General features: G+C 39.3%; 2 protein-coding genes across 5 annotated transcripts in view; one reads left to right on the top strand and one right to left on the bottom strand.

The window, feature by feature from the left end:
• The window catches only part of LOC108049235 (myb-like protein AA), a 66,148-nt gene that overhangs the window by 30,550 nt on the left and 8,117 nt on the right, over positions 1 to 27,481 (top strand). For 3 of the 4 annotated variants that reach the window (XM_017130356.2, XM_017130354.2, XM_017130355.2), the window contains exon 4: positions 12,495 to 12,618. In XM_017130356.2, the coding sequence (XP_016985845.1) occupies positions 12,495 to 12,618 (124 nt within the window). Of the gene's footprint in view, positions 1 to 9,439; positions 9,962 to 12,494; positions 12,619 to 27,481 lie in introns of those variants that run through there. The other variant, XM_017130357.2, reaches the window with a different exon arrangement.
• Positions 6,995 to 8,681, bottom strand: LOC108049196. Its single transcript, XM_017130311.1, is given in 2 exon segments — positions 6,995 to 8,329; positions 8,331 to 8,681. Coding segments are annotated over 2 exon segments (1,686 nt in total).

Genomic DNA, 27,481 nt, shown 5'->3' with positions numbered 1-27,481 from the left:
CCGCTCACTGTTTGTCTTAGATTGTCCCACTCCCATTTTCCATTTCCCATTTTCCGCACCCACCCAACTGCCCTTCGTCGTAACTTTTCCTCGTCGCCAGTTATCCTACACATATTTATTTTCCTTTTAAATGTGTTTTTTGTTGATTTTATTGCATCGCCCTGGCAGTTCAATGAACGCATTTGCCGGCGCCATTTGCCAAGTCATCCCCCTGCCCCACCCCCACCCCCACCCCCTTTCACATGTCCCCTGCTACACCCAAAAAAAGCCCCTTCTTGGCACGTTGTTATTCTTAAATTTCAAATATTCCAGCATATTACATTCTCATACTCGTCGGAGGCACGCAAACATTTTGGCGCACATTTCCGCAGGAAAATGGCAGCCGAAATGCCAAAAGGCCAGCGGACCAGGACCAGGTGGTGAAAGTGGGTGGAGTGGGTGAAGGGGGGCGGACTGCGGGGCTGGGGCGACCTTTTGCAGCATGTTCATGCCGTTTGACATGCAACTTGGGGCGCAGTAGGGTCGCAGCTAAGGGAGAGCTTTGGCTAGACTCATTACGCAAAAGGGGGCGACTTTTTCAGCCTGCTAACAGTGGCACAAATTGGGTTTATATTTTGACCGACTTTCCCATTTTTTTTGGCAAAATAAGACGCACAGCCAAAAGAATTAATGTCCCGAGCAGCTGGGGACCTAAGCTTTCAATTTTAGGTGGATTTGGAAAATTTTATTTTTTGACCGATTTTCACATTTTTTATAAGGGGTAACACTTAATATTTTGCCAAAAATCGGCCGATTTTAAATTTTTTAGCTGTGAATGCCATTCGATTGGAAATTTTATAACGAATTCAGCGAGGTATGACAATCCAACATTTGAGCATTATTTTCCAGAGTTTTGATCAAAAAACCGAAATAAAAGTTGGTTTTTCCGAATCTCCGGATTTCGGCATTTTTCATAAGAGGCTACATATGAATATTTGCCAATAATCGACTGATTTGAAATTTTTTAGCTGTGAATGCCACTTGATTGGAAATTTAATGATGAATTCAACGAGGTATGACATTCTACTATTTGGACATTATTTCCATTGGTTTTGAACAAAAAAACCGAAACATACATTTTTATTTTTTTAGACTTTTGGGCATAATACACATTTTTATAAGGGTGTTTTTTCTACAACTTCGCTAAAATACGACGCACAGCCAAAAGAATTACTGTCCCGTGCAGCTGGGGACCTAATCTATCGATTTCAGGTTGATTTGGAAAAAAAAAATTTTTGACCAATTTTCACATTTTTCATAAGGGGTAACACTTAATATTTTATCAAAAATCGACTAATTTAAAATTTTTTAGCTGTGAATGCCACTCGTTTGGAAATTTTACAAGGATTTCAACGAGGTATGCCATTCCAACTTGTGACCATTATTTCCAAGGGTTTTGATCAAAAAACCGAAATAAAAGTGGGTTTTTCCGAATCTACGGATTTCAGCATTTTTCATAAGGGGTTACATCATCTATTTTTGCGAAAAATCGACCAAAATGAAAATTTTGAGCTGTGAATGCCACTCGATTGGAAATTTTATAACGAATTCAACGAGGTATGACATTCCAAGATCTGCCCATTATTTCCAAGGGTTTTGATCAAAAAACCGGTTTATTTTTCTTAGCCATCAAGGAATTAATTTGTATATTCGAAGCAATCTTTGGAAAGTGTACATGAACTCCAAATCTGACCCACTGTTCGACCACCACCCCATTTTCCCCTTTCACCGGACTGGTCCATTATGTTATTACATTTACTACAATAACCAAATTACGGGTCTGTCGAGGGGCAGGCACTTCCGTTCTATTGATTACATTTGCATTTTGATTAACAAACGATTCGACCCCTGCCCCGTCGACATTTGGATGTTATTCCCCAGTCGAGCGTTATTCATATTAACTGGCCTGTGGCAAGTGTTTAGATTTGCTTTAATCACCTTTATTACTTGTCAAACACGATTCGCCCGCAGGCCGCATTTTCCGCACTGGCAGGTGGATATTTTGTTGGCTTTGCGGTTTTTTGTTTACATGTTTGGCAACAACAAATGTGTGTAAAACTCAATACGCTTTTGGCTTTTGCGGTGGGCCCAAAACAAAAAAAATACGATACAAGCGGACGACGACACGTGCCCGAAAACCGAAAACAAGGAAACCGCAAGATCCTGTCCAGATATATACACCCAGGGTCGTAAACCAATCGGGAAGGGAAATCAATTAAAGCTCATTAGCCTGGCCCAGACACCGAAAATAGCCAGGTTACTGGGACGATAAGGCAGCTGTCCGCCCGTCGAATGCACGGTTAATATACGATCCGATAGCAAAGTCCGCCGTAGAAAGGCGGATGCCACTGGAGGCGAGCCGATAGAGCCGGTGTCATGGAATCTTTGGCAAGGAATTTCGCTGCGATTTATTTACGATTTATTTTGATTTCGCTATTCGGGGGCAATCTTTATGAGGCTTTCCACTATGCGCCCCATAAATCTCCGCCAGCTGTGGCTCTCTAATGCCCGATTCGCACGTCATCCTGCGCCGTAAAATGCTTTCAGACTGATTTGCCCCGGTCGTTCCCAATTGACTGATAAGACCCCAAAATAGTGTTCAGTCATCCAGCAGTATTTAAAAGGAAAAAAGCTAAGTTCGATTTATATTACTGAGGACATTTTTAGTGGTGAAAAGCTAAAGCAAAGATTTCTCTAAAGAAATTAAGGAAAGTATTACTCAATAAAGTTCGCTATACTATTTCTATTTCATTTTACTAATTGTATTATAAGTGTTACGATTATGATTTTTTCAGGTATAATTACAAACTTAGCAACCCATTTATATAACCCATTTATTTAAGACCTTATTAAAGATAAAATTAAAAAGAAAAATATTATTATTAATTATTATTAATGGAACCCGATTAAAAAGGCCAATTAGAGCAATTACAATTTCCAGGTAAAGAATAATGAGAAAGTACCCTTCAAGGCGCTAAAATTATGTGTAATTGCTGGAAATAATTCCCCATCTGAAGGTTATCCAGTCGATCAATCTTATTGAGCCTTCCGACAAAAAACTTTCACCTGTGCCAACTGTCAAAGATTTCCTCATAACTTTTGGCCACACGATACCCCGGAGCGTGACTCATTTCCCAGGCATTTTCGCAGGTGAAAACCTGGCCAAATGGAGGCTCGCCAAAAAGCCAAATGGCCAACTAGCGCGTGGGGCCCAGAGTTTAATCGTAATCAGTCATTGTTATTGATTGGGTGATACCCACACCCCACCTCCCACCGCCCACCGCCCATCGCCTTGCACCACCCACCGCCTCAAAAAGACCGCGATGATTGACAGTAAATAGCGGCGCTTAGCGTGCGAGTGAGAGGGGCAGCTGTGCAAGGGAGAGGGGCAGCTGTGCGAAGGAGAGGGGCGATTAGGGAGCTGGTCAGCAGTTGGCCACAAAGTTCAAGTGGGGCCAACGCGAAACTGCCAACTCGTTCCTCCGCCGCATGGGGCTGTCAACGCGATAATCAACTGCAAATATTCATTTTGTATTACATAGTTTTAAAGAAAATTAATTGAGTTTGTCACAATTGGCAATTATAAGCATAAGTGAAATTAACTTGATGTAAAAACAAGAAAAATTATCAAACAAGGGGTTAAGCTAAATAAAACATAATACTAATGCTAATAAGGATTTATTATTTACGCTGTTTGATTGACTTATCCAAAAAATGTAAATCATTTTATTTAACACAGTTTATTTCATCAGTGTATTTATTTATGTCTTCTCGGAATTAATTAAATGTAAAATCATTAATCAAATCAGTAATCAAAAATGTAAACCATTTCATTTAACACATTTTATTTCACCAGTGTATTTATGTCTTTGCCGAATTAATAAAATCTCTCTCAAAGTAGAGAAACCAACCGAAACGTAACAAAACAATTTGTTTGCCAAAATGGCAAATTAAATTGTTAAGTTTATTAAACGGCATAGTCAGTTGTCACGCCGATGTCAAAAAGGCCAAAACGGTAAACGTCGAGAAAACCAAAAACTAAACAAAAAAGCCAAAGTTGGCAATGGGTTTTGGCCAAAACAGCAGCGCGGCTCACTGGAAGCCATTAGGCAGACAATAAGCTGCGTCTTTTTAAATGCCTGTCTTTGGCAGGTTCTCGGCGACTGGCGCATGCAATTAAAGCCAAGCCGAGTAGTTGGCCAAGAGGCTGAAACGCTGAAACACTGAAATGCTGAAATGACCACCCACGCCGGCCAGTCAATTAGTTTGATGAGCGTTTTCGGCTGCCGTTGACGGCAAATGGGCAGCGCAAAAAATTAATTAGCTTTTTGCGGTATCCACTTGATTGGCCAAACTACCGGCCAGCCCTGCGAAAAAGTTGCCAAGATAGAGATTGATTTGAGTTTGGGATTTGTTTTAGCATCAGTGTGACCTCAGTTAACCTTTTCGTTAACTTGGTTAAAAAAATCCATCTATGGGTGATCGGAAATGGTTTATTTTCGATTAGACCTTCGACGTGATTTCGGTTGAAAAAGCCTTACAACAATAATTTAAAAGCAATACAAAGGCAATTGAATTAATCTTTGTACTTAGCTCGAACCTTTCGAAATATATAAAAAAGCAATGCGATAATTGCAATTACAAAAATATGTTATCAATTTGATATTATATCACTTCATTATAGCACATTTTTTAGTTATAAAAATCACGTTTTTACCCTCAATAGAGTGATAAAGCAAAACAAATTCCAACTACTATCTAAACCCATTTAAAGGTCCAACTGTAATCTTTATAAAAAAAACCCCCTTTCATAATTTTCTAACGAATTTTCGCAGAAAAACATTTCCAAGCCAAACCTCACATAATATCGATTAATTAGCACTTTTGTGTAGGTGCAGAAAACATCCCAACAATCTTGATGACAGCCACGTCTAAGAACTTTTATTTCGCTAATAAACAGCCCTCGTCTATCACTTGACAACTTAACATATTTCGAGTTGTTTGTAAGCGAATCTAATCGGTGGCAATCTTCGTGGCGCATTCCTTGTGACGTCACAGCGATAGCAATCCGCCAATCTGCTTTTTGGCCCGTGACTTTGGCCAATATTTTCACAAAAACTTTAGTCGACTTTCTTAGCCGTAATATAGGAGCTGCTGTACGGGTCATGTGCTGACAGTTGCCAGTTGGCAACAGCCCTGATAACTGGGTTGAAAAAAAGTGGAAAGTAATTGTTTACGATATTATTGAGGAGGTGTGAGGCCTTAAAGAGGTCCCATCCAAATTGATAACTGAGTCATGGGAGTGATGAAATCGGGGAACCGAATTATTCAGGGAACAACCTTTGGACCGCAAGGAAGATAACAGGAGGACAACTCAACTTAATCCCACTTAAGGTTTCTGTTATTTTCGTTTCACATTTGAAAAGTATAATTATCTTTTAAGTACTGGTCACGTTCTCAACTGTTTGGGGGAAATTAAAATGTCATTTTAGTCTGCTGTGTTGAACAAAATATACAGAAATAATCCTTATGGGCTGACCACATGTCAACTTTTAGTGTCAATTCAATTTAGAACCCATTTATTTGTTACTTACTTGTATGTATGGCATAAAGTACAAGCCCTTTTCAATGGGTTTCTGTAATTCTAAATTAAATTGCAATTCGAAAATGGAAACCGCACATGGTCGTCCTTGAATTGTAATAGTTTTGGTCAGCCCTCGAATATGTATTGTTCTATAAGATAGGCTCAGGATTTCATTACCCTTTTTAATTTGAGTTTAGAATAAATGTCAAATATTTCGAATAAAATGTTAGTCCTCCCTAAGTCTTAACCATTCTTCGAACAATGCGAAATAATCCTTTTAAGCTGGCCAATTATTTGCTCTTTCACACCACTCTAATCAATGGCCAATCTATCTTGCTGTCATACACCTAATTTCGCCAGACTTTAATGAGCTTAAAGTGCGACCAGTGGGGCAATCCAATCCAATCCAATCACATTCGATCCGTGTCTGTGCCAAAGTGCGTCAGCAATCAACTGGCGAGCCAAGTGGCTGTCATTGGTCGTCATCGGCAGGCGTCAGAAATCAGAATTCAGGCGTCCACATCGAACATCGATTCTGACAATGGGCCATTATCATGGGCGGATTACAAGGATGGCAAAGGGGGCAACAAAAGAGCGAGGAGCGGACTGCTCACGGTGCACAAATCGCCATTGTCTCGCTCAACAAAGGGAATCACAAGGAGCAGTGGCAGTTCCCCAGCCATGTCCTCATCCATGTCCTCATCCATGTCCACGTCCCAAGTCCATGAATCGATTGTCAGTGGACCGCGCCCCCTTCTTGTATTTCGCATCCTGTCCGAGAGCCATTGTCAATCAATGTTCAATCAACTGCTGCATTTTCGGCAACTTCCGCTGGGAGAAGTAGAGTAATGCCACCCAATTGACATACTTATAATACACTTAGAAAAATATGCTGGGAGCTAACAAATTAAAGACAAAAGTAGTTTTCGAAGAGAAACCTTTTCTGTTACATTTTAAGAATTTATTTTTAAGCTTTGAAAAATACTTAAAAACATAAAATCAAAGAAAAGTATTTTGATTTTTGGGTAAATTACACAACATATATTTGATAAACTTCATTTTCCGCATAAAAGGTATTTAAATATTGATAACCACTTATGTAGTTTTCCTTTATTTGACCTTTATTTTTATTCATACTCCTTTTCAATTAACAAATTTTATTTAGATTTATTTATAATTTTTTTTCGAGTGTCCTGGCAACGGATGTCGCATGCGGGTCCTCATTCTGTTGCTTTATTGTGACCCTAATCGCTTTAAATTGTGATACACTTAGGGGTGGTTCCGCTTTATTGCGTGGGTGTTAACCATTCTTATGGCCAGCCGGAACTATTGCCATTCCTGTGATTGTGATTGAGATTGAGCCAGAGCCCATTAGGCGAGCAACTCGCCCAGGAAGCAGATTCCGGCGAGGGCGTGTCCGCCGCCCAAGACCATGGCAGCCATCACAATATCCTCGAGTCGCAGTGGTTCGATAGTTTCCGTTTGGGTGGGAAAGAAGTGCAGGAAGCCAGCTCGAACGGCCAGTTCGTGGACATCCTCCGCCAGTTTATTCTGCCAGCCAGTCTCGAATAAACGCTGGACATGGTAATTGTAGTTCTTTTCCAATACCCAGTTTTGTTTGATGACCTGAACGGCCCAAGTGTAACCCACGGGATTTGGTAGCTTCTTCATCCTGCGCCTTCGCAAGAATTTCTGTTGGTATAGGTAAAAATCCATTCTGTCTTCCGAATCCGCATAGGCGTAGTGTGGATCCAAGCCTTCCTTTCTCTCCTTTTGCAGGGATTCTTCGACCAGAAGAAATCTCTCCCTTAACTCCTCTGAACTTCCATAAACGGAACTCGGTTTGATATCATGCGTTTGCAGCAGTATATTCACATTGGCTGCTTTCAAGTCAGCCAAGTTTTCAATGGGTCTCTGGTAGAGTTTGGTGGTCAACATCATGGAGAGCAGGGACACATAGAAATTGGATAAAATAAACCCAATGGCGAAAAGCAACAGCAGGAGCATGCATTTAGAGCCACTTGAACACTGCGGCAAAGATAGTTCCCGGTTCAACAGAGTTTGTATGGCCAGCAGGATATATTGACCCATATTCCACTCCTTGAAGTGCCAGCGATGGAGCAAAGAACCCATTACCGATATATAGACCACTATTAAGCCAATGCCGATCCAAATGTAAAGGTCAAAGGGTCTGAAAAAATAGTAGAACTTGTCAATGGGATTGCCAAATGGGGCCATTAAAGCCACACGATTCATGCGAACTGGCTGACTGGTAGCATATTTGAAGGTTTTTATAAAAATACTCCCACATGCATCGGTTATATTATCACTTATTATCTGCAAACATTCGTTGGTAGAATAGCGTTGAAGTTCAGGAAAGGGAACCGCTTGAAAAGTCGCATTCAGGTGATCGGCAAATATTTTTAAAATGGTTATTATGCTACCTTTGTACCGATTTGGGGAATTCTGTGGTTCCTTTTCATCAGCAAAGCAATGAGGTGGATCGTTGCTAACTAAAACACGCATGGGATAACCCATTAAATTATGGTTGTTTCTGCTCTTCACGTAGTGTGTTAAATTTGTAGGCCTAATCTCCAAATAAGGATAGGGTTTTATTGATAAAAGTTCTTCTTTTGAATTATAAATTACCACGTAGGGAAACCCTGCATCCCAGTAAGCTTTACCAATTTCCATATAACTTTTTTTCAGCTTGTGTATCTTTATCTATGAGCACTATATCATTGTATTGTCGATCTGTGAGATAGGACCTCAGCACCTCCACTGTCCTGAGATTAAAGTCCAAATCGTTTTCGAGATTTATTATAACAAGCACTGGTTCGTCGAATTGGTTTTTAAACTCTTCACTAATGTTGTGGAAAATTAATAATTTCGGTTGAGAGGTAACTAAATTTAGTCCTTCAAAAGATTCCATAGTATAGCCAAAGTAAATTTGGGTTTTTATATTCAGCGCCATTGATAATTGGTTGATGATTGTATCAGGATTAGGCGAAACTAATCTCAGGAATATGAAAACCAGAAAGGTTTTAGGCAGCGACATCTTGGAAGGCTTGTAAACTAATAAATCTTCTTTGTATGAAAGCCACCAAGTAAACTCGGTTGCTTAATTTAATTAGATTACCTAATTATGCGGTTAAACTAATTATGGGCAATTAATAACGAATGTTGAAAGGCGTCGAAAATACGTAATTAAAATTGATTTGATTGAATGAGCTTTAAAAGTTTATGTGGTAGAAAGTTCAGGGAAACCCTTATAAAAATATTCAAATGAAAAAATATTGAAAATTTATTTAATATAATTAGTAAAAAACAAAACCACTGGAAACTTTTAAAAATATAAAAACATATTTGCTATTAACGAATTGTGGGAGTCAAGCAGTTAACAGCGTTTAATGTTGGCCAACAACATTTCTTAACAGCAGGCACTGCTTTAACAGTTCGAGCCGCGGCCAACAGGTTCGAGCGTTAACAGCTGTTGGCTAACATTGCGTGTTGCACGCTGCTCTCTGGTGTGATATCGCATGCAATAAATATTGCATTGCAGCAGCAATGGCCGCGCTCACACACACACATGCAAAGACTTTCACGCAGAGCAACAACAAATGCGCAAGTTTTCAAAGTGTTTTTGGTGTTGGTGTGACCGATGTTGCCGCTGCGCCAACTAATGTTGCTGGTTGCGCTGATGTTGCTGCTGTTGCTGTTGCTGCTGGCGTCGCCGCTGCCGCTGTTGCTGCTGCTTGTGTGGAAAGGAAGAAAAACACAAAGCCAAAAAATGTCGCACGTTTCGATTCGGTTTAGTCTCGATAATTCAATCGCCCTGCCAAGACGTCCAACGTCTCGCTGCCGTAACGCCCAAGTTTTTAACCCAAAAGTCCCCAGCATTACGCGATTTATACACCTCCCACTATAAAAACGACGTGCCCCTATAACAAAAATAAATATTTTTATAATTTTATTATTAATAATTGAAACCACAAACGGAAGTACATCGCGTGTGTGTCAAAGTTCGCGAGTGTGCACGTGAGTGTGTGTGTGTCTGTTGGCCAGAAATGAGTTTCGATTTCGTTTCGTTTTGAACGTAAAAGTATCCCAGAATATTGCTAATAGCTATCGGTCAAGTGGGGCACGATTACATGGGGATTACAACGCCGAAACTGCCCAATGTCAGCCACATCAATTAACCAGCACGTTATCACCCAGCGCCTGCGACACCTCTGAATTTTAGTTTACTGCTCTGTGCCGGCAGTAAATGGGTTAAAATTATGTACATTAATCGCCGAATGAATGTCGAATCAGTTAGAGAGACTGCTGTTTTTTATTGTGAGTATGAGTATGGCAAATGATCGATGGCACCCCCAAGTGAAGGTGAAGTGGTATTATTAGATTATGTCTGTAATGTGTTACGAACACTATTTATCAAAAAGTTAGTGAGTTGATTCAAAAATTTAGGGTTTTAGGGATGATGTCTTAAGAAAGTATTTGGGGAAAAATATTGTAGGTTTAAAAAACAAAAAGGTTTTAGTAGATTCAGTTAAATTTTACTACTACAGAAATCGACTAATGCCATTCAATCTTAAGTTAAGATATAAAAATCAATAAATTGCTTAAAATAAAATTGATTAAAGTAAGCTACAGATTCCTACATAACAAATGTTGTCTTGTTTTGTCCTCAACAATCAAAATAAAAATACCAGATTAATGGCTTCCCTTTAACTAACCAACTCTTCAAATCTGAATTGATTGGCGCCATTGCGATATGGGGGAAGACCCTTAACTTTACACCGCCACCGGCCCTCGTGTAAGCCACTCGAATGGCAATACCCTCAAAAATTATAAAACAATAACTATCAAGGCCCCTCAAGAGAAGCCGCAGCCTCAATCTCGACTATCGGGCCGAAAATTAGCCAAGTTACAAAGAACTGGCGGGCCAAATACTTCCTCAATACAAAACCTAAACCCCACCAAACAACCCCACTAAAAAAAAATACCCTCTAGTTGGTAGCTTCGAAATCTTATCAAGGCGCACGCTTTGTAATGCTATCGAGCACTTCCTCGCCTCGAATTTATGCCCGGGGTAACCTCGTTTCGATCCCCCGTAACCAATGTGCACGCTTGATTTTCCCAAGCATTGCTGCACTGAAAGAAATTGATCAGAAAATAGTTAATAACATGACATATTTTCATACCTTTACTTGTATATTCAAAGCGTGTCAGTACATTGAGTTCCAAACACTTTTTAAATGTCTGGTTTTAAACGTTTTTTGCCCTCTAATTTCATAGTTTTCTCCCAGTGCAGCTGAAGATACTCAAAGTGGGCGGCAAAAGAGAACGGGTGTAGGCGGTTGAGGACCGAAGTTAAGTGAAGTGGTAGAAAAAGCCAAGGGCTGCGGGGTTTTTCGGGCAGTTGGGGGCTACCAAACGCATTATTTTGTAATTATCGACAGAGTTCTAATAAATAAAGCGTAGCAAGGCCCCACACAAAAGAGTTTGGTTATTTTTTTCTGGGTTGATGAAATTATGAATGGAGATAAGGTGTGGCATGTGTGAGAGAAGAGGAAAGGGAGAGGGATACTCAAGAAATGGTTGTAACTTCTACTCATTCAGATTTCAACCGCAATACAAAATATTTACAAGTTAGCACATAAATCTTCCCCTCTTTTACTACAAAATAACTGAAGGTAGAGAAACTGGAGTAAACACAACGTAACTATCTATAAAGATACAATGGCATTCCAACTTTTATAATTTCCTGCTGAGATAGTTGCACCCATAAATCTAATAATAAATCTTGTTAATTTGCAATAAGAGACGACGCAATAAGTATCGAAATTACAAGGACAAAGTCCTCTTTACATTACCGTAAGCCCAGAAGCACCTGACTTCCATGCATCGCTGGTAAATCTGGGTCTGATTTGATTTACAACCTGACCTGGCACAATAAAACACAACATTCAAGGGGAAAAAGGGCAAAAGGGGAAAAACACAAGCGCCGCCCGCTTGGCGAAACAATAAATTCATTAAATCAAAGGCGCGATTATTAATGAATGTAATAAAATACCAAAGAGACAACTAATCAAACATGATAAATCACCCAACAAAGGTGGCATTTCGGGGGGAGGGGAGGGCACAGGAAGGAAGGTAAAGGCTACCGCCATACGCCCCTTCATGGGTGTAGAAAAAAGGGGGGCAGGGGCACTCTAAGATGGCAATAGAAGAACAGGCAAACAAACAACATGAAATACTTTTGTGCCTTGTTTGCACTGTGCCGAGGGTATCAAAGTATTTGTCGTGACAACGTGTAAACATTGGTATGCAATTTAGGTTCGATATTTTGTAGTTATTGCTGTTGGTCTCTTTCTGCCGTTGGTATCTGATAGATACAATTATTGATGGCCCGGTTGGCAGATAGCAAGACGATAAGGTAACCGGCCACAAATGGGAGAGCAAAAATAGAGAAAACACTTAAAAGCCATACACTGGGTCAAAGTTAGTAGAATTAATTCTATGTTATAAATAAACTAAAAAAGCAAGGAATATTAAATTATTTTTTTAAGCTAGTGTCCTTTACCGTTAGCACCTTAAATTGTAAAGAAAATTAAATATTTCACAACTGCAAGTAGAAACTTCTAGAACTTGAGGAACTTTAAAAAAGATATTTTAATATCTATATTTACTTTATTCAACTTTAATAGGTTTTCTTTTATGTAATGTAAAATTGAAGCCATTTATCTGTAGTTACGAGGAAGAGTCTTTTATTATACTAAATCCTTTGCTTAGAACCCACTGTATATTTATATTTTTTAATTTCAAAACATTTTCCTAAATTTAAAACACCGTTTTTCATCCCTTCCAGGTGGTGATTTCAGGTGCATTATGTACAGTAGAAGATTACGTAATAATGTCACAGTGTGCACACAACAAAGCCATACACCTAGCTGCGGAAGGAACAGTCTCAGTGACGGACACTTCACAGATACGTAAGTATTCCAATAAATTTACTACTTAACCCCCTCGTGGCCCTAACACCTCAAGTGCCCCCACTGCCAACGTCTCCTGTTCGGATGTATTTTTTTGTTTATTGACACGTCTGCAGGAAATGCCATCACATTGCCATCTAATTTACAATTTTCTACTCTTTCTTTTTCCTTTGTGCCCTCCAAACCTTTCACAAAAACATATATATCCCGAAAAACGAAAATATTTCAACAATTTACAGTAGTTTGTAGCTGCTGTTTGTTTGCTTTCGATTTCCATGACAATGGGTTTGGGAAAATGGGAGGTGGGGGGCATTCCACTTGACTTGTCTAAATGTCGGTAACAACAATAACAGAAAGTGCTACAATTGTTGAATATTTTTCCGCCTGGGTTATTAATAATGTTGCCAACTGTCATTGAAACGCATGACGAAAGCTACTTGAGATGCGGTAACAGAGGATGGAATTTAAATGAAGCTGGGTGGAAATAACTGTTGGTTTCCCTAACGTCTTTATGGGGTACTTAAGCATTTATTTTTATAAATTATTCCAAAGATTAGAATTTGTAAAAAACTGTTTGTATAGGGCTGTTTATTCTTGGTTTAAAAGTTTTCTAACGTACTCGAATATGTAAGGGGCTATTGTAAAGCTTTGATAACTTAAATATCGCACAGTTTTAAATTTTTTTAATTATAAAGAAATTATTTATTTTGCTCAGAAATACCGAACTATAATTGTAGAAATACAAGTTCAACATTTAAAGCAGTTATTTTGTAAAATATTTTTCAAACACGCACAAACATTGACCCACAACTTTGCATCTGAAAGATACAGTTCCATTTTTTGGGGGCAAACATAAATTATTGCAAAAACTGGCAACAAAAAACCTCACACCAAGAAAATCATAAAAATTTGCTACGCTTTGGGTCAACTTTCACTCGACGCAACACCAACCTTTTTTTTCGGTTTTGGCCATGGCCAATTAGAGCCGCTGCAGCTGCTGCCTGAGAGGCCGAAAAGAAAAGAGATACAAGGACCAGCACGAGCTACACGGCCTGACACAGCAGGATAATAGGAAAAGAAAAGAAAGGACAATGGAGGTTTCACAAGAAGCGGGCAAAATGCTGGAAAATGCAGTAACAACAGGTGCAAAACTATTTTCGTTTGTTGCGAGTGCGCGTGAAAATTTCCAGCTGTCCAGGGACAGGGACATAACCACTTAAGGACTAATGTGCGAAAAGTTCCTTTGTCAATTTGCACGCCCTCTCACCGGCCGACCCTGAAAACTTCATTCATTTACATGGCTAAGCTCAGGTAGTCGGGGATTATTCCTAGTCCTTGATCCTGGCCAAATCCAAGCTACGGGTTTATCCCACTTGTTTGGCTGGGAATGCGGAATTTCCCTTTGCAGATTTACGGCGGTCAGCCGAATCCCCTGCTTAGCTGGAAAAATAACGCTGAAATAAAGGAAGGGATGGCTGCTAATGAATCCTGACATCTCAATCAATTTTGGGGGAAGCGAAACGAAAGGGAGGTGGAACTTTCACCACCCCAAAAAGAATAAAAACGCACACACAAGAGACCACAACATTTTCCCATTTTCCAAAACAGAAGCGGGCCACACGTCAATAAATCACACGATTTAATTTCAGACCAACAGAAGGCGAAAATTGTTGAGGTGGCTTGTGTGGATTGGGATGGGATGGTATGGGATGGGATGTGTGGCATGGATTCTCGTGGTTTTTCTAGGACCACAACTGCAACTAGGGACCATGGCCATAAAACATTTTATAGCTCATCATGTGCGGTCATAAATTTGAGAACGCAATCAGTTCTGGCTCCCCTATATATTGCATTGTGTAGGGCTATGCTATATGTTCAGGGCGTTGCCCAATCAACACCTAACCCTTGCCCACGGGATGCATGTAACAAGTAACGAAACCGTTAATTTCTTGATCAAATTAATCCCAGTCCCAGTCTCCGTCCCAATCCCAATCCCTGGCGGCCCTTTTGGGACTCGGACTCCTCCACATATTCCATGTGAGTAGTGCTCTGCTGGAAGTTTGGCCCCTTGTTTGCCTGGTAGTTCATTAAAAGTGTTTAGCATTGTTCAGCATCGTTGAAGGCAGCAGCGCCAGCGATCAATCAGATTCTCTAAAGATCATATACCTACGATTACCTAAACGTCTTCATAATGAGAATGCGAGATGGTCGGAAAAGCACCTTCATACCGTGTATTCATGGGGTTCCCTAAGCGTTTTCAAACGGTTACCAAATTATTTCATAATATTCCCTACATTAATTGAATTCTTGGGGAATTATACAGATACAGATACGGGATAAACCTAAGCAGTAAATCAATTATTATAATAGTTATATTACATCACCTTAAATTGCTTTGAATCTAGACTATTACAAGATGTGGAAACGGAGTTAAAATAGAAAATAATTATAATTATTTAGTGCACTATATTATTGCTATGATATGTAAATGTATTCATTGGTTTACAAGGTGTAAAGTAAAGTGTGAAAAATATTATTACAGCGGATTTAAATTAATCTCCAAAACAAATTGGTATTTTTGAGGGATTGTATCTCTGTCTTTTATCTTTACTACTTAAATTCTTACTCTACAAAAACCATATCCATTCATCTTCTTTACTGTTTGACTTACCTTTACCAAAACCCGTCTTGAACAAATTTGTTAATCCTTTTCCAGCTATCTCTGTCTCCATCCCGACCAAACTTTAACCCTATATACCCATGCTTACTTTCTGTGACATGATCACACACAACTTGTTCCCAAAGAAAATCCCTCAATGACTTTGCCGCCTGGCCCTGAGCCCAGAAAACTCGGAGCCGCGACGAGACACAGACGAAGAGGTGCTAATAATGTGGGAAATATTTAGCACCATCATTACAAACATCATTAAAATATAAATAGATGTGTTTAACATGAACACCCAAAAGGGAAAACCAAGGAAAAAGAGCGGCCCAAAAGATGGAACAGAAAGTTTGACTTGGTCGAAAAGGAAATCATGGCCCGAAAGAAATTCCGAGAAATAGCACATGGTGGTGTCTTTTTGGGGGGTAAGATCTGGTATGGTATACCATAGTATGGTATCGTATGGGTATAGTCATTGAACCTCTATAGCCTCTCTGTTCCTCCGATCGCGCAGATTCATCAATTAACGCCCCGGGAGAGAGGGACGGGTGACCGGGGACAGAGCGAGACAGAGAGCCCCTTCATTTCGGTCCAAGACGTCAGCAAATAAATGCATTTCCGTTGCCCAGCACAAACAAATTTCCAAGAGACGCCGACGAAGCTAAAGAAAATGTTGAAAAATTCCCAAACAGATTCGACTCGATATTCTTTTACCTACCGCGCGCCCAAAAAAAAAAAAAGTAGAAGAAAAAAGGGGCTCAAACGGTTAAGAAAACATGGTCAACAACAAAGCCGAACAAGTGTACCGCTTGCCGATCGTCAGTTCGACAGTTTTTGGTCAATTGCTTCACTCGACCGTTCGCCAGGTTGGTTAGTTGGGATTTAAAAATACAAAAAATACAAAAAACACAAAAAAATAAAGAAGAGAGATATAGCAAGGGCCTGCATTGATTTCCACTTAACGCTTCAAAACTCAAGTGGCCAGTCCAGTCCAGGCCATATACCTATACCATATTCCATTCCATTTCGAGCCAAGTTTACTGCGCTTTCGTTCCTGGCTCTCTCTGTTTCAATATTATTGTTTCCCACAGTTGGTCAGAAAAATATTTAAGCGCCAATTTGATGTAGTTTTTCTTGTCGTCCCAGTAGTTTTCCTCTTCATTTCAACCATTTCTTTCTGGCCTGGTCAAGTGTCGCCCCTTGAATTTGAATAACAATGCCGTTCGGCTCGTCTTCAAAGCTGGCTTTCTTTCCCGAATTCTCCCCCATCCGACTTTTCCCGGCTTCGATTTTGGTAATGAGCGATTGGATCGTTTGATCTTCAGTTGGCAGCAAGGAGCCGGGTTGTCAGCAATTACGCACTTGACGGGGAAAATCGGGGCTCACAATGGAGCTGGAAGGAGCTGTTCAATAGGGGGCTAGTCAGTCGATCCCTTGGAAATCGAAAAGTTCTAGGAATCTGTTTTTGTCTAGCGTGGGAATAGAGTTGTGAATAAAGAGACATCGATTTACAGATGGAAGAGATATAGGTGTATCGGGAATGAATGGATCTGTTGTGTGAGAAAATCACCAACACAAAAAATATATTAAACCGAATTGTATATACTTGTGTTGCAGTTAGATGTTATTGTCTTATTTGTACTCTTTAATTAACATTTAATCATTTTCAATATTATTTGTTTTAAATACATATTTGTTATGCAATCAATTTCAATTTAAGAACCCATTCTTGATAAAAAAAAACAAGTTTTTCACAGCTCAAGATATCATCCTAATCAAAAAACAAGGCCTGCCTTTGTATAATCCTGGCCCCATATTAATCCCTGTTCAAAATAAGACCAATCGAGCACTGTTCTAAGGTAAACATGCAACCGAATCATGTTCTAATCTATAAAACCCACCACATGCCCTTTTGCTGCCCGATTATCTGTGAGATAATCGAGTCCAGACCCATCTCAGACTCATAACTATAGCACACTCCATGCCGCACACCGTTAAATTGTGCATTTTACGAGCCCAAATTCAAAGGCAAAGCCAGAACCTAAAAGCCATTAAAGAAATGCCGCGGATAAAACAAAACGCCGCCGATCAACGATCACCGATCAGCGATCGCTGTTCCATGATCAGTGGGGCAATAAATTCATCAAACAAATATCGCTAGGCCTGCTGATCGACATGAATATTAAAAACCACAAAACTATAATCAGGGCATTATGATCAGCGCCGATCGTCTGTGGGTCCAGGAAACATATCAATCTCTCAGCCACCGAGTTGTGCCCCTTTTTTCCGTTTATTCCGTTTTTTTTTGTGGTGCAGCCATTAACTGCCTGCAGACGACCTAATGGACAAGATCTTTCGTCACTCCCAGAAAGGAATTTACCTTTTTGTGTTTGCTGCTCCGCCGCAGCGATCGATCGATAGATCGACCATACTGATCTGCTGTCGCCGATGTGTGGTTGATCCCTAAATACCCTTTAAATTGAACTTAATTCCCCCACACCGCATTTATCATCATTTATATCGGCGAGACCTTCCGCTTTTTCCGGAGGAGTTAACCCTGGTCCTGAGTGGTGAGATATGCTATCTATCGGGATGTGTAATGGAAGTGGAGGATCACGCAGCTGTTGTTAGGGAAATGGGTCCAAGGAAGGCCTGTTTTTATGCTCCTGAGGAAAGGAAGTATCAGTATAGGTATCTAAACCAATTCTTAACAAACACATATTTGGTATAAGAACTTTGTAACAGAAGAGTTTATTAATTTCCAACTTCATATTTAATTTATAGTATTAAATAGTAAAATTTACCTAGAGTAATAGCTCATGTTTTTGTATCCTTTTACCCATAATTTTTTCCTGCAATTAGCTCTAGACAAAATGGAGTTTATCTTATTAATTGAGCTAACTTTTAGTAAAAACGAATTTATTTATAGAAACCCCCTTTGGCCAGCATGATTCGTAGCCATCCCTCAATCGATAATCTCGAGTGTCTGTTCAATTGATTTACCCTAATTTATTTTAAGCATTTCCCAGAACAAAATGTTCCGTGTCATTGGGCAGGAAATGTCGCAAGCTCTCGAGGCTTCGGGGCAAATAAATAAATTGTGGTCAAAGCCAAGACATCTGTCAGTTGATCATTGCGGCAGAACGGAAATGCATTCATTTGTCAGTTGGCTTGTGCCGGCCAAATAAATCAATTCACTTGGCCGTTTCGATGCTGGCTCCTTCTTCGAATTTCTTTTTTTTTTCCCCAATACCCTGGCTGCCCTGCCACTTTCCAATTACGTAAAGTCTTCAAAGGGAAAGGGGGTTTATGGATCGCGTGCAGCTATGCAAATTCATCGGGGTCCTGCAGACGGAATCGAATCGAGTCTCACTACCGTTTAATGAGCTTGTGATGGTAGTTGGTAGTTGGTAGTGGCTCACTTTGCATGACTCAAACTCAAATTCGAACTCAAACTCAGAACTTCAAACAACCGTGTTCCTCCGCTTTTTTTTTGGGCATGCAAATGGGTCTTTTAATCATAAAAAACCTGTGTATTTTGGGCAGTTGTTAATGGCAGGAGGAGTTGGCTTGCGTGCCTTTTTTGCTGCACGCAATCCCCCAGAAATCCACCCCTTCCATCAACTCGTTTATTTAATTCAAGTATCTGTTAGATGACAATGCGTGCCTGCCGACACCTTGCCAACTACATTTGTAGTGCTCGTAATTGCCGATTGCGGGGGCAAATTGCCTTTCGATTGCCACACAATCCACTCTACCCACTGACGTAACCATGAACTTGGCTCCGGGTCTAGACCACACTCAGACGTCTTAGCCGGAATGGCTTAAACGGGGCCTTTAATAGAGTTATCCCGGTGCCAATCAGGCGGCACATAAAAATGTTCGCTTATCTGCTTATTAAAGGGTCGACGGAGCCGCTTAAACTGGATGGGACCAGTATTTTGGCCACATAAAACCAAATTAAGACTGAAACAGAAAGGGTTTCCGGCCAATGACCCACGGTTTTGGGGCGAAGATTAGCGCAAATTATGAAATGAGTAGGAAGCGCCATTAAGACAGAAAATCCAAAAAGGAATCAGGAGAATGAAGAAGGGTCTTAAGATGGGAGGAGTCGAAAGATTGACGAAACTGGCTAAAAGATATTTAGATACTTCGCAAAAAAGTCATCATTATTGCATAAGTTTAAGATACATATGGCTAAGAGAATCAATAATGTTTCAATAAATATAACCAAGTTAAATTATAAATAAAAGAGCAATCCTTATTTCCATAAATAAACATACGCAATACAAAAATCAAATAAGATCAACTTCATATAAAAAACCTGTTATACTTAAACCAAATTAAATCATAAGAAAAAGTAAATTACAAACATATATCCAATAATTTCAACAAAACGTAATTCATGAAAACGTTTGAAGTACTTTATTAAACCAATTCATGGCCACAACATAAATAGAGTCATATTCTAAGCCATAATATTTATTTTAAAATCAAAGAGAACTAGCTGAATTAAGAAACAATTAAATTTTCCAATCTAATTCATGGCTCCAAACATAAATACAGTCAAGTTCAAAAGCGAAATATTTATATCACCTCATGGAACAAAAATCCCTATCAATATTTTCCCAATGCTAAAGTTACATGTTTTTCGCCATAAAACATGAAAACAGAGCCCGTGTATCAACAGCATTGTAAGTGCCTTATTACTGATTTATTTTTCCAGCGAATCAATTTGAAAATATTCCCAGGAAGGTGGAGAATAAGCAACGAATGTAAAAAGAGTTGCGATCCCACGTTTTTATGAGCCCTTTACACCTGAGGCACTAGATAAGTCCTGGCCAAAATAACTGGCATTGGCCAGGATCTCTGGAAAACAAACAAACAAAATGTTAAAGTCGAAATAATGACGCGCGAAAAACAATAAAACAAAGACACCGAGGACTGCAAACTGAAATAATGTCGGCTGGCGAAACTGACAGACAATAAAAGTGGGCTAGGAGCAAAAAAAAAACCCAGCTGGCCGCACTTGGCACCTTTTTGGCCCGATCCTGTTGGCCACACAGGGCGGACAAGGACATGACGTTTTTATTATGCCCAGCGTCTCTGACATTTGCTCTAGGCCAGAAAACACGAGAAAAAGAGCAAATGGAAGACGGACGGCGCCCTGCCGAGAAACCCGAGACCACTTTTCCATAGATCTCTGGGCGGTTCTGGCCCTAAACTTTTGTTTTACGGCCCACGAGCTAAGGGAGCGTAAATCAAAAGGTGTTATCCTTGGCGCTGAGGGGGCTTCAGGGTGCTAGAAGTGTGCAAAACGAATTTCAGTTCTGGTCCAGCACTCCCTGCCCTTTTGGTAATTTCAGCTAATTAATGGCATCATTATAGGGCTCCGTATCCCCCGGACATGTTAATAGTGCTCTCTGTTTACCTTTCGGCCCGTTCGAAAGGATAATTATGTTGTAAGTGGTCCAGACACGCCCGTCCATTTGGATCCTGCGCCAGGGTAAACAGTTTTGCATGATCCAGGAATATTTGGGTGGTCCCACTTGAATCTTCGGCCTCAAGTGATTAAAAAAGTGAGACGAGAAATTTGTAAGATTATGCCAACCAAACCTTACAGTTTAAGAACATTTAAAATCCATTTTAAAAGTAGTTCCCAAAAATGCAATGCTATTTTCAAGCCCTTCAAGTATTAAGTTTATCTTTCTTAATTTGTACTAAGAATAGATCTTTGTTTTTATTGGAAAAATAGTATTTTAAAAGGGATAATCAAAAAATCAACTTTAGATTTTCCAAAAATAAACCTTACAATTTAAGAACATTTAAAATGCATTTTAAAAGTAGTTCCCAAAAAAGTAATGATATTTTCAAGCCCTTCAAGTATCAAGTTTATTTTTCTGAATTTGTAATAAGACGACATCTTTCTTTTTATTGGATAAATAGTATTGTAAAAGGTATGGTCAAAAGATAAACATCAGATTTTCCAAAAATAAATCTCCCTATAATTATGAGCACCCACCATATAAATTCCTCAGGTTATTTTATCAGTGCCTTTCAATACGCGAAAAATCACCTTTCGGTTACAACAGCTCAGTTTTCTGCTCCATAAATTCCACCAATCAATTGGTAATGTCTTTCCATTTTGTTAAGCAATTAGAATACCATACCATACAAAGATAAAGAACCTTCAGTTTTGAGCTCTTAATTAAAACCGCATAAATTTGCCACTCTAATTTCGAACAATAAATTTTGCACCACCCCGAAGTGAGCGGAAATTCAATTACAAATCCATTGCGAGACAAATTTGCGGGAAATTAATTCGGGATATTTATGGAGCTGTGCCGAAAATCACCCCATACATAACCATAAAGCCGGCTTTATCTGCTGTTAACCCATTAGTTGACAAATTTTCGCGGTGCCAAACACTCTTTGGCGAGCGTCGCAGCACCCACGCAACTTCCTAGAGAATTACGATCATTGGCCAATCGATGGATATTAACACCTGTCGGCATAAATCTCGCGACAACTATATCTTAATTTATGGTGACGTAATCAATGCTTCTGCATCTATCTTGGCCATAACTCAGATCGTTTGCGTGCGTGGATTCGTGGATCCGTGGCAAATGTTAATGGCACGCCCCGGCAAAAGTTTGGCAAAATTAGAAAAATCAAATAATAAAAATGTGTAAAGAAGTGATAAAAAATGAAACAATTCAAATTGTCACAATAACTCAGCGAGTTATGATCAAAAGGAAGCCAGCAAAATTTTACTGTTTACTAGCGACTGTTGCAATTGCAACTGCAACTGCAACAAACCCATTAAATGGGATACCGAAAAGCGTAAACAAGTGACGGCGACTGCGGCAGTCGGCCAAAATTTATGTGACCGGGTTGACAATTTTTCCAGGCACACCATTTTTTGGCTGTTGTTTTTTTATGGTTTTTCTATTTTTTTTTGTATGCTTTTTTAATGTTTTTTTCTCCTCAGTTTTGAACCTGCTGTTGGCGCATTAGCGGGGCCATTTCAAGTTGGCTAACACGCAGTTTAAACGGCTTGTAAGTGACCACGTTTGCACTTAATTAATAAAGTCCGCAAATCCATGCCACACCGCGTTGACTTTGTTGCCATGTTGCAACTTCGCTGGCGATTCGAATTTGATTTGAGTTTTTCGGTTTGCCCGCGTCCTTGCTTAGATAACATTGCAATTAGTGTTGCCCGCTGCAATATATATTCCTGTGTTTATTTTAATAAATTGCCATCGACCCGGCGGTTTAACTTAATTAAATGCCAGTTTCACTTTATTTTCCATTTACTCTCCTCTTGCCACAATGAAAGCGAAACCGCAGAAACAACAATATCGCCGGCCAGCAAAGTAAACAAAAGCGGGCTCTGGAAAAAAAAAATGAAAAAAAATTGCTTTTGCGGCTGATGGAACTATCAATGTAATTTAACATTCATTCGCCGCCAGCAGCAATTAACTGTAAATAACATGCGGAGCGGGCTGCGTGTGTGGTCTGCAAAATACAAAATAAAACAGGGAAAAAACAGTAAATAAACAAAATACCACTTTCAATATCGACTACAAAAAGCGGCCTTTTTATTACTGCCCTTGTCATCGAGATTGTCCGCAGGCCATTCGATTGATAAATGCCTTTGCCTTTGGCTTTGCATATAGCCATATAGCCAATATAGCCAGGTATATCGTTAACAGAAGCAGGAGGCCCCTGAAATAACAGTACATCCATGATGAGTAATTTAATAGTTTTAAAAGATCACTACTGAGTCACTGGTTTGATCACTGTCACTGGACAGCAAATTGATCGACTATTCATTAATAAATTAAATTAATTATAAACACAATATGACGTGTTCTTGAGGAAATGACAATTCCATTACGATCACGTAAAAATCTATAAGCTGTTCAATGGAAAATTATAAATCAAACTTAACTCACTTTACTCAGAAAACTTTATGTTTGCACCTTAAAGAAAAAACTGGAGCAACATCGAATGCTTTTTAGGCTTTTACATTTATGGTTATTTTAATCAAATTCAACAAAAATTCTTGAAATGCTTTTGCTTATAAATTTTATCTCAAATTTTTCTATAATTTTAATTGCTTTTTCTTGATTTGGTGGACCACAAAATTCAATCACGGCAACATAAATTATAAGCAAATAAAACCCGGTGTAGAGTCCACAATATGTGACCCAGAAATGAGCTGCCATGACTCCAATAAAAGAAGAGATTTTCTTTCACGAGAGTTTCCAGGGGGAAACCACCCACATGAAAAGCAAAGAGAGTGCTATTTTCTCCCACCTCTTTGCTCTTTGCACTTACACTTTAAAAAACAAACTGAGTTTGACATTGTTTTTATATTTTTTACCAGATCTTATTAAATTGTGTGATCTTAGAAAAGTGATGATAAAATATTTGAAATGACAAAAATTCTGATATCAATACTCACATTTAATTGTTTTTAAATGTATGAAATAATAAATGCTGAATTTTTAATGAAAAATCTTAATTGAGAGAGTAAACTGTAGGGATCTTCACTAGGGATCTAAAATCACTGGGCAACTCAATGTGATTTCCAAACCTTTATGAATTTCTCCAACCTTTTTCTCAGTGCATTGTCTGCTGTTGTGGGGGCGACAAATCGTGCGCTAATTAACTCATTGACACTGTGGCCTCTGCGCCCCGTCGCCCCATCTGCACTGCAACCAATTCCCGGGGGCTCCGATTCGAGTGGCGTCAGTGGAAGAATCGTGCGTAAAACTTGAGTACGCTCCACATTAAATGGCGCTAATTTCGTGGCATTCGAGTTGGCTTTGGAGCTAGCTGGTCTGGTCAGTGGAGATGTAGATGGAAATGGAAATGGAACTGGAGCTGGAGCTGGTCTTCAGGGCGTGCCAATGCAATTAGCATTAGTGCAGTTGGTCAGGGAAAAGGGGGAGGGGGAGGGGAAAAGTGGAGGTCGAAACTGATAAATGGCTGCAAGTTGAGGTTTTTTTTCCTTTGGCCCAGGCCCAGGGCAGTTTGTTTGCCGCTCTCCGCTTACAAAACAAACCGAAATGCCAGCCGCGGCACCAGGCGAGCAAATAAAACGGTTTCTTCCAGGAAACGTGACAAAAACGTCAATAACAGCGGACCACTATACGTATACGTATACGTATACTATACCTATACCTATACCATATACCACTATATAGTGGCTGCAACTACGACGATTCCGATGACGATGCAATGCAAAAACCAATACCGATGATGGCCAGGGCCACTAGTTGCAGCATGTGACAAATCGCAGTTGTTTGTTGACGTTGCTGCATATGCAAAACGCAAAATGCAAAATGCAATATGCAAAATGCAATTACTTAGGGCCGAGTGTAATCTAAGACGCTTCACCCGGGACCCAACTCAAGACCCCCAAGTTCCAGACTCCAGAACCCAGAACCCAGTGAACCCGACTGCAATCGTCAGCGTAAAAGTTCCGGGAATGCAGCCATCGAAGTGAATGCCTCAGACGACATTCCAGGAACTATTGGACTCATTGGGGCAATGCTCTTGGGGAAGTTACGCTCAAAAGCCAAGGATAACATTTGGTTTTACGTTCAGAAATAGTCGGCATGGTTCTTTGAATAATAAAAGTACTCCCAAAGACTTTGTATTCTTCTACAATTAAGAGAAGTAGTCATTTATATAGGAAATGTATTCCGGATATTAACGTTTTTCGTTTACAATTAATATTTTTGAGAGGAAAGATCTTTTATAGTGAACTTCTGCTAAATAATAATAATTAATAACTACGCACAATCGCAAAATAAATAAAAAAAACAAATCGAAAATAAAATAGATCAATGAATATTAACAAAGTAACAATATAAAAGCTATCTTAAGTTACAACTTAAGCAAGTAAAGTACGTGTTAAAAATAACCTTTTTAATGTCCAATTTTTTCTTTGAGTTTAAAATGCAATAAATAAAAGACTAAGTTGCATTTCCGGTGATTTGTTTGTATTTGCTTAAACTTAAAGTCTTTGCCACACCTCCTTTAATCATAAGCCGGCATGGAATTCTTTTCCGCATAAATAACCCATATGAGAGTGAAAGTAGAATCTGGAAAGTAAAATCAAATATGCTTAGACTCGATAAATATGCCAGGGAAATGGCCTTTGATTATCATAGAGATCGATAAGCCGCGATTTATGCCCATCAAGCCGGAGATGAGAGTTGGCAACGCCCACCAATAAGTCGGTTACTATCCACTATCCACACAGATCCCATAACTCAGATCGAAGATGGAGGCGAAGATCATGCTGATGGAATGACAAAGTGATCGAGGCGATGGAACAGCCGTGTGACAGTGTCGACCATAATCATATGTACACCGTTGCGGATCGTAAAATCATTTTCTGATTTTCGTCTCTGTTGTTTTCCGTACATGTGCCGCAATTACGAGGCATTTTGACGCCCCAGCTCGTTGTCGAGATATCTGATTTTTGTTTTTATTTTGATTCGGTTTTTCGATTTTGGATTTTGTTCATGCTGTGCAGTTTAGCATTTTATGATTTTTTAATTTTATGTTGATGAAGCTCATTGCTTGCATATTTGATTAGCGTTTTGGTTGTTTTTTTCTGTTTGTGTTTTTTATGGTTTGTTTGTTGGCCGGGTTCTTTGTTTTCCTGATCTCTTCAGCATAAACTCTGATTCGCTTGTTTTTAGGCCTTCCTCTGAGTGTGTCATTTGTTACATTTTCGGCCTTTTGACATTATATATCAAGAGCTGTGTTTTTACTGCCCACAAAATAAAGCTGTGCACAGCTGGTGGTTGGGCCATGCCATAAACCGGGGTATTTTTAATAAAAAAGCAGGAAATTATTAACCAAAATTATGACATACGAGCCTTATAAATACAACTAATTATAAAGTTTAAGAAATTCGCAATCGAGGCGACAGGTACGAAATTCTTATCGCTTGTTTATGAATTTTTTCCATTAAATGACGCAAATACTATGACGTCGCAGCCTTCAGTTAGTGACAATTAAATTATGGCCAGCAAACAGCAATCGTTCAATGCCATAAATACTCATAAATTAGAACAACCAGGCCGCTCGGAATTCTATATCCATCGGTTTGTTTCTAAAAACAAATCACGCCCCCATATTGAAAGCTATCGATAGCATCTGAAGAACGCCTTCTCGTTGCCTGTATTTTGCCATATTTATGCTGATGCATTTCTCAGTTCAAACGCCCTTTCCAAACTGAACGAAACAAAACGAGACGAGACTGAAATTCCACTCACCATGACTAATAACTTAATTAGAAACTCGGCAGAAGACGAAGATTTGGTTGTTAAAATCTTAATAACTTGCGGCAAAAATGCGGCCCGATCGAAGCTTTTTATTGAGTGAAAAACAAACCCGTAGCGAAGATCTCTAAAATATCCAAAAAGATCGAAGCCCATAAAAATTCCAAAGCCTAAAATGCATTTGATGGCTTTTTATTTTGAGAGTGTGAGTTGTGCCGTTGAAAATAAAAATAAACATTTGGCTTTTCTAGTTTGGTGTTTTTATTATTGAGGAGAAGGGGCAAGCGAACCGAAGCCAGATGTTAGGAACTCTGGCACTTTCAATGTCAAAGTCATTGGGAGTTCAACGATATCAAATCTTGGGTAATCTATTGGGTTAACCAATCCCAATCCCCAGAGACCGCAACAATGTTACCGTTGCTCATCTGGATGGACTTGCACTTCCTGCTCGGTTGCGGATTCAAGTAGGCAAATATGTCACAATGGCGGTGGATCGAAGTTTGCATCGCTTTCAGGGCGCAAATAAACAGGGGACTGAAACTGAGACTCCAAGTGGCAATGCACTGAAGGAAAAGGGTTATATGTTCTAGGAAGGTAAAGAAAAAGTTGTGCCATCTGAAGAGAATGAATTATGAGTTGTACAATTTGTTTCTATATTAAGTTTTCTATTAGTAATAAATGTAAACTATAAAAATGCATTGCTATAAGTAGTATAATAATGGCATGAATCTTTGAATCTCTCAAAAACAGAGTAATAAAATTAAAATTGGCAGGCATTTTTCCATTTCAAGAATAAATTTCCTTTGTATATAAAGGTAAGTATTTAAAGGATGAAATTACTTTTAGATAGTAACATTATTTTCTCTGAGTTTAAGACCAAGTGCGCACTCAC

The sequence above is a fragment of the Drosophila rhopaloa genome, unplaced genomic scaffold (genome assembly GCF_018152115.1).
Source record: "Drosophila rhopaloa isolate 14029-0021.01 unplaced genomic scaffold, ASM1815211v1 contig_115, whole genome shotgun sequence".
In the NCBI taxonomy this organism is placed as follows: Eukaryota; Metazoa; Arthropoda; class Insecta; order Diptera; family Drosophilidae; genus Drosophila; species Drosophila rhopaloa.
This window is presented reverse-complemented; position numbering and strand designations above follow the sequence as displayed.